The 15,508-nt window shown below is 43.0% G+C and overlaps 1 protein-coding gene and 2 long non-coding RNA genes across 8 annotated transcripts in view; 2 read left to right on the plus strand and 1 right to left on the minus strand.

The window, feature by feature from the left end:
• Positions 1-2,071, plus strand: part of LOC142749976 (uncharacterized) — a 54,883-nt gene extending 52,812 nt beyond the window's left edge. The window contains exon 6 of one of the 2 annotated variants that reach the window (XR_012882533.1): positions 1,760-2,071. This is a non-coding gene — a long non-coding RNA (uncharacterized LOC142749976). The remainder of the gene's footprint in view (positions 1-1,759) is intronic. The other variant, XR_012882535.1, reaches the window with a different exon arrangement.
• The window catches only part of LOC142749973 (melanin-concentrating hormone receptor 1-like), a 16,116-nt gene continuing 608 nt past the window's right edge, over positions 1-15,508 (minus strand). Inside the window, exons 2-4 of the mRNA XM_075858638.1 lie at positions 14,597-15,270; positions 9,788-10,339; positions 1-1,923 (exon numbers count right to left, since the gene is read on the minus strand). Coding sequence (XP_075714753.1) covers positions 1,707-1,923; positions 9,788-10,339; positions 14,597-14,955 — 1,128 coding nt within the window. The 5' untranslated portion in view covers positions 14,956-15,270 and the 3' untranslated portion in view covers positions 1-1,706. The remainder of the gene's footprint in view (positions 1,924-9,787; positions 10,340-14,596; positions 15,271-15,508) is intronic.
• Positions 15,319-15,508, plus strand: part of LOC142749975 (uncharacterized) — a 14,579-nt gene continuing 14,389 nt past the window's right edge. For all 5 annotated transcript variants that reach the window (XR_012882530.1, XR_012882528.1, XR_012882529.1 and 2 more), the window contains exon 1: positions 15,319-15,508. This exon is cut by the window's right edge. This is a non-coding gene — a long non-coding RNA (uncharacterized LOC142749975).

Below are 15,508 nucleotides of genomic sequence, written 5' to 3' on the forward strand. Positions count from 1 at the left end.
ACTTAGCAAGGTAGAGTATCATTTTTTTGTTTATGTTCGGTTGTAGGTGGAGGTTGGGGGAATGGTTGGCGCACACCCTGGTCATTGCGCCACAATTATGGTGCACGGCCGCGGTCACTGCCAGCAGGAAGATCTAAGCCTCATAATTAATATGTTGCATCTTGCTCCAGCAGAGCAGATAGCTGAGACTGGCATATGAAACGCCAGTCTTAGTTATTCTGCCTCTCTGCTTCTGTATTCTTCATTGTGCTTTTGAGACCAGCAAAGGGAAAGAGAAACCAGAAACTGGCACTCTCAGTTATAGTCTATAGGGAGTGACAGAAACCGCCAAGGCAAGGGTATTTTTAGGGATATGCCATAAATGTCTATTGTCGATTTACCCTTTTAAGCCAACATATGTGACATTGCATTGCTGCTGAAATACATTGGGCTGCAGCGTTGAAAGCTGTTGCACACACGTCCATTGCTGCGTCACACATTAGGTTTATTAGTCCCAGAGGAGAATGGAAATGAGCACAAAACTATAGATACACTGAGGTCTGTGTTTTGGAAACATTAGGGCTCATTCACTAAGTGAGGATTTAATGTATTTCTTTTAACAGAAAATGCAAATATAAGGCTATGTTCACACAGAGTTTTTTGCAGGCGGAATTTTTCGCCCGTGGCCATTGACCGCCGCTGGCATAAAACGCCGCGAAATACACTTTCTCTGCCTCCCATTGAACTCAATGGGAGGCATTTTCAGGCCGTTTTTGACGAGTTTTGCGGCACGGTTTCCGTGTCAAAAAACTTGTCAAAAAACTCCTTGTGAACATAGCCTAATTCTGACCTTTTTCCTTTTTTTCCTGTTTCGTATTTACTCATGGTATTAGCTAGAAAAATGCATCTAAAGCGGTGTGAGCAAGGCCTAAGTGAAAATAAAATTCTCTATCTGTCAACCGGAAATGTAGATAACCTCATCTGAACGAGAGAATTCCCTATGGTAGTCTTCTCCTTTAAACTAAGCCAAAAGGTGTGTTTAATGAGTGTGCCATTATAGATTACTTTGTAGATAAATATACCTCTAATGTATACACCTTAAGGACCACGTTGGTAACCAAGCATCAGACCTCTAAGGGTCCTTTTACACCGGACAATGATCGGGCAAACAAGCCTTCCTATGAACACTTGTTCTCGATCTGTGAAAAGAAGGCAATGATCAGTCATTGAATGAGCAAACGTTCGTTAAGTGGCTGATAGTTTATCGTTTATGCAGCAAGAAATATTATCGTCATTGGCAGCACATCTCCCTGTGTAAACAGGGAGTTGTACTGCCGACATGATGGAAATATATAGGGGACCAACGATTGTAGTAACGATTGCTCGTCCCCATACATTATTGATCATTTCTCCTTGTGAAGGAAGCAAACAAGCGCCGATCAACGAGCTCTCTTGTTGATCGGCACTCGTTTTCACAGCCTATATCGGGACTTGTAATAGGACCTTAACACAGTGATCTTTAACCAGTGGATCTCCAGTTGTTGCCAAACTACAACGTCCAAAAAGCAAGTTGGAGATCAACCAGTCAGATGTTTACTTGGATTTTCTCAACTGTGCTAGAAAAATTACAATGTGTGGCCTATGAGAACTTGTGTGCTACCTGTATACCAGCTTCTTTCCCCTTCTTTTGGAATCTGATAATCAGTGATACAAATTTGCAGTGGATGTTACAAGATGCTGCTCTCATCCCGTATTCCAAGACTGATCCTCGTGTTTTCAGTTGTAGAACATGGGGGGGTTTCCAGGTGGATAGTCCTTCTGCGGTGCTGAGAAGCATACATTCCGTCTATAGGTGGACTGTTGATGGCAGAGCTTGGACCATTGTGCGGCACGGTTGAAATTGGCCAGAAACCAGCCCAGCGACGGAAAAGGAATCGGCAGCAACTGTAATTAGAAAAGAGGCAATTAATATGACAGCAAGTACTGGCCAAACATATATTGTATTTTTACTAATCTCTTTCTCCTTTTTAATATCCATGTTGCCATTTATTGTAATCCTGCCCTCTAAACATAATAAAATAGCTGAAATAGTGAGAGGAAGTGTAGGCCTATTTTTTCTGATCAGTGGCCAGTGAAAAAAGTGCAATAGATCATTTTGTAACAATAGATTCTCTTTAAGAAAGATTTATAAAAATAACCAAATACATCAGGGGTGGGGAACGTCCGGCCCGCGGGCCGCATAAGGCTCATGGGATCATTTGGTCTGGCCCGGCCTCACTCATACCGCGTCATTCGCTACTTGTCTCTGCCCACCCTATTCACTCACATTTAGGAGCAGGAGAAAGGCGACGGAGCCAAGTATGGTGGCGGTCTGAGTGAGGTCGGTGCGTGCCGGCCCTAGAGTGGACCAGTCCGGTCACCTGACCTGAGTCAGTAACGGGAGGTAAGGTGACTCAGGTCAGATGACCGGACTGGTCCAATCCCGGGCCGGCACAGTCCAGTCAACTGACCTCACGTCAGTGACGTGAGGTCAGGTGATTGGACTGGTACCACTCTTGTCACAGCAGGACCCAACCTCACTCTGACCGCCGCTGCCACCGCGTCATTCCCTCCTTGGCTCCGTCCACCCGCCCTACTCACTCACATTTAGGAGCAGGAAGAGGGTGGCGGTCTGAGCCAAGTATGGCGGCGGTCTGAGTGAGGCCGATGCGTGCCAGCCCGGGAGTGGAGCAGTCCACTCACCTCACCTGAATCACATGACGTGAGGTCAGGTGACTCAGGTCAGATGACTGGACTCGTCCACTCCAGAGCCGGCACTCACTGAGCTCCTCACTCAGACCGCCGCATCCTCATTCACTTTTAGTGAATGACAGTACTTGGCTCCATTTGCCCTCCTCCCCCTGACCTAACATTTAGAAACTTAGCTGAGGTCGAAATGTGGAAATGTAACTGTAGTGTAGACATAGGACCTGTCCTAAACGCATGAAGCGAGGTCACGTGAGTTAAAGTTTTTTTTTTCATCAAGGACATTTATGATATATCCACAGGATATGTCATAAATGACAGATAGATCCTGGTCCCACCTCTGGGACCCACACCTTTCTCTAGAACGGGGCCCCTAAACCCCGTTCTACCTCTTTGTGTTGTGGCTGACTCGTATGATTTCCGACCATAAAGAAGAAAACAGCGTATCTTGTTACGCTACGCTGTTTCCGTAAGTCCCATAGAACTGAATAGTAGTTGCGGAAACAACGTAGCTCGCATGCTACGCTGCTTCCGTAACTGCCATTCACTACTATAGGAGTTGCGGAAACAGCTCAGCGAGCTACGTTGTTATCTTTTTCATGGTCAGAAATCAGCCGGAACACAGAGAAGTAGAACGTGGTTTTTGGGGGTCCCAGAGGTGGGACCGGCATTTATCTGACATTCATGACATATCCTGTGGATATGTCATAAATGTCCCTGATGGGAAAACCTCTTTAATTAAGTAAGTAATTCGGAACAACTTACTGCTGCGAGCAGTTCTTTTCAAAACGTACCATTGTAAAGAGTAGACTGCGCTCCAGACTGACCTACGCAGTAGCAACATCATCAATACCGGCTAATATCACACACCTCACAAAAGAGAAGCAGTTCCAGCCATCACATTAGGGGTGAGTTAATTAAATGTTCAGCAAAATATAGCAGGCTAATTTTTATTTTTTTAAATGTAAGAATTTATTTTCCTTTTATTTCAGTTTAACAAATTAATAATCAACATCTATAATGATATAGCACAAATACAAATACATCATTTATACCCTCCCATCCCTACCCCAAAAAAAAACCCTGTAAACACCCTGTTTTCCCCTTTCTCCATCTTCACTCTCCAGTCGTTTTCTCTCCTCATCTACCCATTACAAGAAGAGGGATTATTAGGCTCCTCCCACTCCTATAACCTGGTTATATATACCATTCTAAGTGACATTGTATAGGTAAATTGGTAAAACTAGAGTCCTCAACACTATCACACTACCTCCTTTTTCAGCTATTGTTTATATCAAAGCAAAAGTTTGGTCACATCTTCCCTTACCTGTCTTGGAGTAACAATACTATACATATTTCCCCCAACTTCTCCAAAATAAGACAAGGGGAATACATCTCTGCTAAGTTGTTTATCCCATTGACCACCTAAATTAACTCTTTCTCCAATACCGCAATGGACAAAGGGGGGGAAAAAAATAGCAGGCTAATTTTTAAGTTGATCATTTTGTATGGCCCGCGAATGATATTATAAATATCCAAATGGTCCTTGGCAGAAAAAAGGTTTCCCACCCCTGAAATACATGGACAATTATAGACATTTTTGCAGTATAAGGGCATGTTCACATGCAAGATCAAAAACAGTTGAAAATGACGTAGCTGTTTTCAAGGGAAAACAGCCTCTGAATTTCAGCCGTTTTTATAGCCCAAAACTTTTTTTGAGGTGTATTTTGGAGCAGTTTTTCAATTGACACAATGAAAAACAGCTCCAAAAACGACTCAAGAAGAGACATGCTCCTTCATTTTACAGGGCGTCTTTTTACGCGCCGTTTTTTTGAAACAGTGGTGTAAAAAAATACCCCATCTGAACTAAATGCCGTTTTCCCATTGAATTCAACGGGCAGATGTTTGTAGGCGTTTAGCTAGTGTTTTTCAAGACGTATTCCGTTTACACCCCGAAATTCGCCTAAAAAAACTCTGCATGTGAACATGCCCTAATAGTTTTTACACAATAGTGAACTTTATAGCTCCTGATAAAAATGGAAAATACTAGAAAAGTTAATAAAATAAAAGAATCATGTACTTTTTTTTGAGTCATTACCTGATAAAACTTAAAGGATATGTACTCCTGAAGACGTGGTTGTTTTTTTTTTTGTTTTTTTTTAACTAAAACAGTGTATTAGAATGTTTTGTGCAACTTTGTCATATATTTTTATTCAAAATTATTATTACTTTTTCAGATACAGCTTCTAAGTATTATGGATACATAGAAGCTGTATCCCACGCTGAAACCTAAATCCGTCTGGTCAGCGGGACTGACGGCTGCAGTGACATGCAGAATCCAGTTGTTATCGATCACATCTAAGTTAGAAACTTAAATGTGATCGATAACCGGTGTATCCTGAGTCACCGAAGCCGTCAGTCCCTCTGAGCTGACAGATTCAGGTTTCAGCGCAGGATACAGCTTCTATGTATCGAGGATACATAAAAGCTGTATCAGAAAAAGTAAAAATAATGTTTAATAAAAACGTATTACAAAAATTGCACAAAACTCTCTAATACACTGTTTTAGTAAAAAAAAAAAAATGTCTTTAAAGTTTTACATACCCAATAAATAAGTTAAAATTTCATAATGCAAAATTGAAATGGTTTAGGCTTGAGCTACTGTAGGTATAAATGAGAGGAGACCCAGCAGGCTGGCAGGCATTAAATTGTCACAAAAAGATACAAATTTGCAATTAAGCAAAAAGAGAAAAAGATGCCTTTATTTCCAGTCAAGCTATAGTAATATGTAATGTATATATAAATAAAATATAACTTTTAATGGTTAGGATTAAATACAATTAGAACAGAGACAAAAAATCTAAAATTTAGCCAGAGTTCACTGGCATGCCCCATTTGAACCCCTGAAGACGCTGCGTATGCAGCGAAACATGTCGGGGGGGCTTCCACACTACTTTTAATCTCAGAGTCTTCACTGACTGAGACATATACGCCACTCGATTGTGTCGCCCGGTGTTCTGCAGATGCCGCAGGAGACACAAAGGCAGACAGTTTACACCACATACTGACTGTATCTGATCGATACAAATCTACCTGTCAGTGAACTCTGGCTAAATTTTAGATTTTTTGTCTCTGTTCTAATTGTATTTAATCCTAACCATTAAAAGTTATATTTTATTTATATATACATTACATATTACTATAGCTTGACTGGAAATAAAGGCATCTTTTTCTCATTTTGCTTAATTGCAAATTTGTATCTTTTTGTGAGCTACTGTACACACTGACTAAAATATTATTATTATTCCCTATGGGTGAAAAAGTTATGGGTGACTATTATTTCCAATCTGGTGTCTCCTGAGAAAAACCAAGTATGGCAGCCAAGAACGGTTGGAACACGGGGTTTGGAGGACACAACGGCCACCGCTCCCCACCACTGCCATATACTTACCTCTCCACTGCGTCCCCTGGCTCCTGACCGGCGTCGCATACCTCCCTTTCCCTATTCTGGTTGCGGCGTCCATCGCCGCCGCTTACCTCCTGCATCTCAGTCTCGACCTGGTGCGTGTACGCTGACCCTTCCTTTCTTAAAGGGACAGTTCACGCCAAATTACTGCCCAGCTTTCCCATGCTATAAAAGTTTTCCATCCACACCCCTTCTTTGCCTTAGCAATTAAGTATATCCTAGCTTGCTATTAAAACCCTGCTTTATTGTTTGTTTGGATTACCTGTGTTTGACCTCTGCCTGTACTTTGACCCTGCCTATCGCCTGCCCCGACCGCTTGCTTGTTACCATGACGACCCTCTGCCGCCTTCCCTGACCTTTGCCTCCACTAACTATGAGTGCTCCTCTGCTGCCTGCCCTGACCTACACTATACCTGACCTTGCAGAATGTCTGCTGTTTCTGAACCAAACTTGTCCACCTCAAAAGATTGTCAAGGGAGACTACTCTGGGGGTAGCGACCTGAGGATACTAGTAGCCAACGCCACATTTCCATACAGATGTATAAGAATGAAGATCTAGTCATCCCTTAAACCCCACCCCCAGATTATCTCAACGTCAAATCCCTTGGTGATGCAGTGGGTCCACACCATCCTATATAGACCCTGTGACAGTCTCACTATCCACAGGCCATGTGGCAGAAGAATAAAGCACACTGTAGATTTTAGTATTTTGTGGAGTTCCAAGCAGTCACACATTCCAATCTCTCGGTAGTGCGGCCTCAGGCTTACGAAACAGACGTATAAGGCATCTTTCACATGGCAACATTTTGGTCACCATTTTTCATTAGTGTTTGTAAGTCAAAACCAGGATTGGAACATAAACAGAGAAAAAATTTAATGGAAAGATTTGCACTTCTTCCATGTTTTGGAACCACTCCTGGTTTTAGCTCACAAATACTGAATCAAAATACTATCCAAAATACTGTCCTGTGAAAGATCCCTAAATCAAATGAAGCTTGATGCATAATTGAATATATGGAGAGCTACTATATACACTGTCAAACCATAACATTAAAATCACTGACAGGTGAAGTGAATAACATTTATTATTTCATTACAATGGCACTTGTCAAGGAGTGGGATATATGTCTGCAAGCGAACAGTCAGTTCTAGAAGTTGACTTGTCAGAAGCAGGAGAAATGGGCAAGTGTAAGGATCTGAGCACCAGGAGGTAACTCTACTCATTGAGCTACTGGACAGCTCTAATGCAGAATCTATTGTCTAGGTTCTTTTGATTCTTGCCTCTTGAAATTCCTTGCTATGATTACCTGATTAGTCTCCCCCTTTCAGCTTGCCAGACTGGTTCGCTTCCTGCCTCTAGTCTAGTTAATTGCTGCCTTAGGCCTCATGCCCACTTCAGTGTTTTTCTTAAAGGTGCTAAGCTGTTTTTCTGACGGCTAGCACCCTGACCCATTCATTTCAATGGGGCCATGCACACTTCAGTTTTTTTGACGGTCCCGTTGCTCCGTTCCGATCCAAAGTAGAGCATGTCCTACTTTGGTCCGAGATTCTGTGACCGTGAGGCCCATGCAAGTCAATGGGGCCATCAAAAAAACTGAAGGCACACGGAAGGCATCCGTGTGCCGTCCGTGTGTGATGGAGCCGTTGCCTAGCAACGGCCGGGCGGGCAGAAATACATTACAGAAATATTAGACTAAGCGGCAGCCACTTGTCTCTATTCATCACTGATAGAGAAAAGAGGAGGCTGATTAAAAATAAAATAAAAAGCAGTTCATACGTATCCGGTCGTTGTCTTGGTGACGAGTCCCTCTTCTTCCTCCAGTCCGACCTTCCTTTCTGACGCAGCAGCCTGTGATTGGCTGCAGAGGCCACTGCAGCCTGTGATTGGCTGCAGAGGTTGTCACGTGGGATGAAGCGTCATCCCTGGAGGCCGGCCTTCTGACATCATCCTGACGTGTGTGACTGCCACTACAGCCTGTGATTGGCTGCAGCGGTGACATGGATGAAACGTTATCGCTGGAGGCCGGACAGGAGGAAAGTAAGTATGAACTTATTTTATTTTTTATTTTGATTTCATTAAAATTGAATTTTCCAAGCGCTGAGCATGGTACTGTCCAGGGTGCTGAAAGAGTTACCACCGATCAGTACAGCCCATTAACTCTTTCAGCACCCTGGACAGTACCATGCTCGGCGCTCGGAAACGGAAACACGGAGTGCACACCGGAGTGCACACGGCCGCTAAAACGGCACACGGATCCGTCAAAACCGGCCGTGAAAACAGTGTGTCAGAAGTGTGCACGAGGCCTTACTATACAAACTGTTGCTGTTTATTTGTGTACTGAACTTGGATTGTTTCCTGACCATGTCTCTGCCTTATTGTACAAAATGTTGCCACTTATCTGTGTACCGAACCACATCTCTGCCGGATGTGTGTGCATCGCTTACTTGGGGAAGAGGCACCAGGAAGCACAAACCCAGTCTTACAGAAGAGCTACTGTAGCATAAACTCCTGAAAAAGTTAATGATCGCTATGATAGAAATGTGTCAGAATACACAGTGAATTGCAGCCTGTTTGCGACGCTTACCTGGCATTGTGATGCCCATGGAAATAAAGGCAAGCCAGCAGAGGCAGCATGATGCTCTGGGCAATGTTTTGCTGTGTCATAGCATTCATGGGGATGTTGCTTTGACACATACCACCATCCTAAACATTGTTGCAGACAAGTACACCCCTTCATGCAACAGTATTTACTAATGGCAGTGCCCTCTTTCGGCAGGATAATGCCCCCCTCACCCAGCAAAATATTTTCAGGAATGGTTTGAGGAACATGACAAAGAGTTCGAGGTGTTGACTTGGCCTCCAAATTCCCCAGATCTCAATCCGATCATGCATCTGTGGGATGTGCTGGAAAAACAAGTTTGATCCATGGAGGACCCACCTTGCAACTTATGAGACCTAAAGGATCTGCTGCTAATATTTCGGTACCAGATACCACAGAACACCTTCAGAGGTCATGTGGAGTCCATGCCTCCATGTGTCAGAGCTGTTTTGGTGGCATGAGGGGGACCTACACAATATTAGGCAGGTGGTTTTAATGTTATAGCTGAATGGTGTATGTATATTGCTGCAATAACAGTATAAGGCCTCATGCACAGGCTGTATGACAGCACACGGAGTACCCACCATACCATGCTCATACAGGTGCTATATGTATCCCCCTCTTTGAGAGGAATCCAGCAGAAAAAAACCTCTGTATGAATTATGAGACATATTAAGGTGCAGCAAAGGCCTCATGCACCTCTATGGGTTACCTATGACAGCTATGTACAAAACAACTGTAATACGGCTGTGTGTATGACACCTAACTGAAGGTACACCTCAAACTTGGAGTAGTGTGCTCAGGATAAAAACTAGACACAATAATAATATCCATTTTTTAAATATCCTTATATGACTTATTTTACCATATTAAGACTTTTTATTTATACTTATACCTAGGAGTTTATGAACCCCAGTATTCTGTTGTACAACACTTGGGTGCTATGTACCCTTACCCATAGATACATCAAAATATGAAGATGAATAAAAGTGCTCACCGTGCATGTGGTAGGCGTTCTCGGAAGCCCTCAGTACAGCAGATAACCAGCAGCGGACTGACACAGCTGTGAGCATAGCCTAAGCAAATAGCAGCTTGGTTGAGGTAGAAAGTAGAGCTTGAAGGAGGTCCAGTGGAGAACAGATTAACAAGCTGCACTGCATGAAAAGGAGCCCAGCAGAACAGGAAAGCAGCCACTATAGCCAAAGCCATACGTGTGACCCTCCGGCTGCGCTGAGATGGAGCCCTTTGGACTCTTCTCATAACCCGAGAAAGGTGGTGGAGTGTGAGGGAATACAACACCACTATGACTGACAAAGGCAGAAGAAATGTCAGGAGACTGTGCATCAGTGTGTACCAGTACAGGGATGGTGGTGCTCCAGGAAGATCCAAAACACACAGGGCCACACCATCTCCCCATCTCACTCCAGAGTAGAGGAGGACAGGAGTACTGAGGAGAAGTGAGCACAGCCAAACGCAGCCTGTTATAATCCACGTACAGCGCACACTCCGTCGTTGGCCCATCGTAGAAGAGTGCACCACAGCTACATATCTGCCAACAGACAAGGGAGAGTGGATATCAGTGGAACCTTAGTATTAGGGCTCTGCTATTTTTATATCAATATACACCATATTTATTTTCAAACACTGAACTATTAGCAAAGTGATGCCAAATGAATACGGTGTGCCCACACATGTCTCTGATGTGCCAACATATGCCTCACAGATAGGAATGCTTGTGAAGATGGGTTCAGAGTGTGGATCTGTTTTGCTAGCTTTTGCACTGTTATACAGAAAGTGGAGCGACACAATTACACATACCCTCGAACCTAGGAAAATGGAAAATAGTCAGAAAGTGGTCGGGTATTTACATTTTTAAGCAACCTCCATGCAGTGTGGCTAGCATACTAATACATTTTTATTTCCCTTTTAGGACTTGATTTGCTAGCACCGGGTAACGTAACATAAATAACAAATTTCATCAAATAGAGCTGGGAAGGGGTCGGGTGCAAGACCAGAACTGGTAAATCACAGCTGTTACCCTAAATATTTTTCTAATTTAGATGATCTATGCCGCTGCTCCCTGTCCCACTCAGTCATAGTGCCCACTCAGCATACCTCTGATCTTTTCTATGGCCACACTCATCACTATAAAGCACTATTTACCTGGACACTATTTGCACTATTCATCTTGACACTGTATGACACTCAGATACCTAGCTGTTGGGGGTGCAGAGGTAGCAGTCACACCCGAACCTTGGTGCACGAGGGGGCCCAAACAGGGCCATAGTTATAGGAGGTGCAGCGGTAGTAGTGGAACTTGGGCCCTAGTTCCTACGTGGGTCCAAAGGTCCTCTCTTACACATAAGAAAACACCACTATTATTATAAATGACACAAAGTAGCTGGGGGCCCTGTTACAGATTTTGCGTTGGGGCAAAGGAGCTTCAAGTTATGCCTCTAGGCCCACAGGCCTTCTAATATATAAAAATACACCAGATTTAACAATGGCATATGGTAGTTGGGGGCCCTGTTACAGATTTTTAATTCGGGTCCAAGGAATACAAGTTATGCCTGTGATGAAGCTGTTTATTTGGGCACTGTATGCATTATTTATCTGGACACTATATGGCACTGTTTATCTGAATGCTGTATGATTCTTTTTATCTGGATGTTGTATTCACCATTTATCTGACTGCTGTATGCACTATTTATATCAGGAGTGTCCTGTTTATTGTAGGGGTATCCTTGGGTGGAATTAATATTCCCATTTAAAAGTGATCCTGGAAGTTTTTCCCAAAATTTTCCAACTATGCAGATACTTTTTTTTTTTTACTTTTCTGTATCCTATAATTGTGGTCAAAAGAAGATGCCATACAGGCCAGCATTCTGTGGTTTAGTAGCCTAAATGGATGTGATTAAGCTTTGTAATGTCACTGAAATGATTATATATTGAATTGTGTTATTAGCAGTTTCCTAATATAATGCTATTACCACAATCATTCTCTTTATAAAGGCTCATTCAGACGAGCGTGTATGTCGTCCGTGTGACGGCCGTTAACACAATGGCACACGGACTCATGTATTTTAATGGGGCCGTTCACAGGACCATTGTTTCAACGGAGCATGTGAAGGGTCCGTGAAAAAATTGGACATGTCCTATTTTCCTGCTTGTCACGCATCCCTCCATAGACTCTAGTCTATGGGGGATCCGTATCAACGCGTCCAGCCCGTGTGCCCCTCGGACGTGAAAAACTGCAGTTGTTCTCGTCTGAGGTTGGCTACATTCAAGTGAATGTAGCCTAAGAGGGCTTGCCTAATAACAGGCTCAGGCATCTCATATATTATCAATGCGCTGCAGAGACAGACATCTGCTGACAAGCCACACAACCATCTCTGTCAGCACTCCATTAACAAAATTTGACTTCTATAATTGATACCTGTCTTGTAAAACATACCTTTTGTTCGGCTTGTATTACCTTGTTTGTACAGATATAGTTTAGCCTGCTCAACTCCACCCCCTTGCTGAAGATTGACGTCGGCTAACTATGGCGACGTTACTCTCATTCTCACTAAAGTTGAGCAGGCTAAAATGGCGAGAACAGGAGCAATTGCCGGGAAACACACCGCCCGAGTGGCACTTGCAGAATCATGTGCATATGGCAATAAAGTCGTTTATCTCGACAAACAATGTAATACAAACCAAACAAAAGATATGTGGGCACATAGTTTTACAAGACCTACCAAACGCTGGGACCAGTTTGCTAAGTAAATAGAAGCTGATAGGTTCCCTTTAGGACTTCACTGAGCATGCTCCAAATTTACATTCATGGGACAATTTTGAAAATTTGGTTCATGCCTTGTCAATTTTACACCATTTTTAATTTTTTAAACTTTTTGTACATGTGCCCCTGAACATCATGCACTTACCAGATTTTAACAAAAATAAATCCTGATATCAAATCGAATTTACTCTCCCTATAAGACATTGCTGTCACACTTAAAATGTAATAAATAGCCTGTAGCATTACGGTATTTTTAATTTTTATATGCAGTTTTCTAAGTCATCCCGTTATTAATGTCTCCCCCTCCTTCTTTCTTCTAGTTTCTAGGGCAACTCAAAGTATCACGGTCTTTTTCCTAATACCTTGTATTAAAGTAGTGCTTCTGCAGCTCTCCACATAAAGGGCATTGCCTCCTCCTTCTTTATATGGATAAACCCAATATATCCAAGATAACAATTAAACCGTGACTCAATAGGAAGCGAAGTCTACATGTTATCTTTTACCCACATGAGATCTATTTCAGGGGGCCATTCTTCAGAGAAAGAACATACATACATACATACAATCCATTAGTGCAACCTGTGCAACTGCACAGGGGCTCCGTAAGTCAGGGGAGCCCACTACTACCTTATAAGCAGGTAGCAACTTCCTACTGTCTATAGCACACACTTACTGGTGGATTATTAGAGAAACTTAAGGGGGTGCTCTATGATGAGAAGTTAGCAAGCAAGGGCCCATAAACTTTTCTTGCACAGGGGCACTCTGCTGTCTTTTTCTGCCCCTGATACTGTCAATTTAATGATACTTACAGCTTGGATTTCTTAGTGACTGCTATACTTTGCCTTGTATCCATTCTATGCCACACAATCTCAGCCTTGGGATAGGATACCCATGAGTCTTTTTGGTATGATCAGTCAGGTTTTCACATTTCTCCAAAATAAAAAAGATGACAGTTTCCAGCTCCAACAAAAACATCCAGATTAAGGGTATGTTCACACGCTCAAGAGAAAACAGCTCCTGATTTTCAGCCGTTTTTTTAGCAACTCACGTTTTTCACGGCGGTTTTTGGAGCTGTTTTTCTATAGTCAATGAAAAACGGCTCCAAAAACGTCCCAAGAAGTGACATGCACTTCTTTTTCATGGGCGTCTTTTTACGTGCCGTTTTTGGAAAACGAGCCGTAAAAAAACGCTTCCGAATTTTCAGCCGTATTTCGGGATGTTTACGGCCCGAAAAACAGATGAAAACACTACATGTGCACATACCCTAATAATGACATAAAGCCTTATCCATGAAAGACTGCTGCTCACTTCTATTATAAGACATACATTACCAATAAGCTCTGAAGATATTTTCGTTATATAGTCAGGCCTGCAAATGGCTGCTTAAAATTAATATTTCCCCATTAATGTGGCCTTCTTCTGTCAAACTGTTAAGAATTATATTCACGCATGTCTTAGTTATATCTATTTCTGGGTAAATTTGGATGGCAACCAATATGACTGCCATTGTAAGGCTGGGTTCACACGAGCATGTTACGTCCGTAAAGGACGGAACGTATTTCGGTCGCAAGTCCCGGACCGAACACACTGCAGGGAGCCGGGCTCCTAGCATCATAGTTATGTACGATGCTAGGAGTCCCTGCCTCGCTGCCGGACAACTGTCCCGTACTGTAATCATGTTTTCAGTACGGGACAGTAGTTCCACGGAGAGGCAGGGACTCCTAGCATCGTACATAACTATGATGCTAGGAGCCCGGCTCCCTGCAGTGTGTTCGGTCCGGGACTTGCGGCCGAAATACGTTCCGTCCATTACGGACGTAACATGCTTGTGTGAACCCAGCCTAACAGTTTTCCCAACATCCATATCACTGCATGTCTAGTCAGATTTGCTTTTCAGAACACCATATGGATTTTCAACCACGAGGGCCGGCAACAAATGAAGACAACTCAAGATTTTTTAAATGATTTTAAGGAAAATGCTCATTTAATAATAAAGAAGCACCCACAAACCCCCAGTTTTATTACCTGTCAACGCAGAGAGCAGTAATAATGCCTACACCGGTGATCTGGTTGTTCAGGTCCAAGGCCGTCACAGCACGACACAGGATATCTCCAAAGACCCAACCTCTGTCATGAAGCAGCTGATGAATGAGTAGAGGCATCCCGAGTAAAGAGAGTAGGTCCGCCAAGGCCAGGTTTACCACATACAGGTCAGACACCAAGGTGTGTCTGCAGCTGAGAAGTACGGCCAAGACTAGTCCATTACACAAGACTCCACAACCACAGATCATTCCATATACTACTCCCCACCCAGGACCACGTAGGGACACAACACCTGAGGCTGGGGGCAAAGTGGTTGGCATCCAAGGAAAGGATGGTGTCATGGTGTTACAGGGGTGTGTATCAGGGGTAAAGAAGTAGATGTAAGAGATTGTCCTGCTACCTTCACATCTCCTAGGTTGTCATAGTCCATCCCATGTGAATATCTTTAGAGTTGTTTTATTTTATTGTTATTATTACTAAAATATTTTCAGATCATGAGCCCAGTTTGGCCTAAATGCTATAAAGATATATACAAACAGAGAGACCCCCTCATTCTCACCCGCCCCCCTTTCAGTATTCTAGTTGTGAAGTGATTCACTTTCATCGGTCTTCTTTTCACCGTTTCTCACTTTTTCTCCAGTATGCCAGACCGAAAGCTGAAATACAAAGGACAGATAGGTAATTCATCATCACCTCCCTCCTACGCAGAGATCCAGCACTCGTATGAGTCCGCACCAGCAGTGGCTACATACATTCCAGTCTAATGCTGGTGTCTAGTCACTTACAGCATACATATATACCTCATATACATGCATCTATAAAAACTCTATAGAAACCTACAGCAAGCATTTATCACAAATATACCCTGCACCGCATACATAGTACAACTCCAGT

The sequence above is a fragment of the Rhinoderma darwinii genome, chromosome 3, assembly GCF_050947455.1.
Source record: "Rhinoderma darwinii isolate aRhiDar2 chromosome 3, aRhiDar2.hap1, whole genome shotgun sequence".
Classification (NCBI taxonomy): Eukaryota; Metazoa; Chordata; class Amphibia; order Anura; family Rhinodermatidae; genus Rhinoderma; species Rhinoderma darwinii.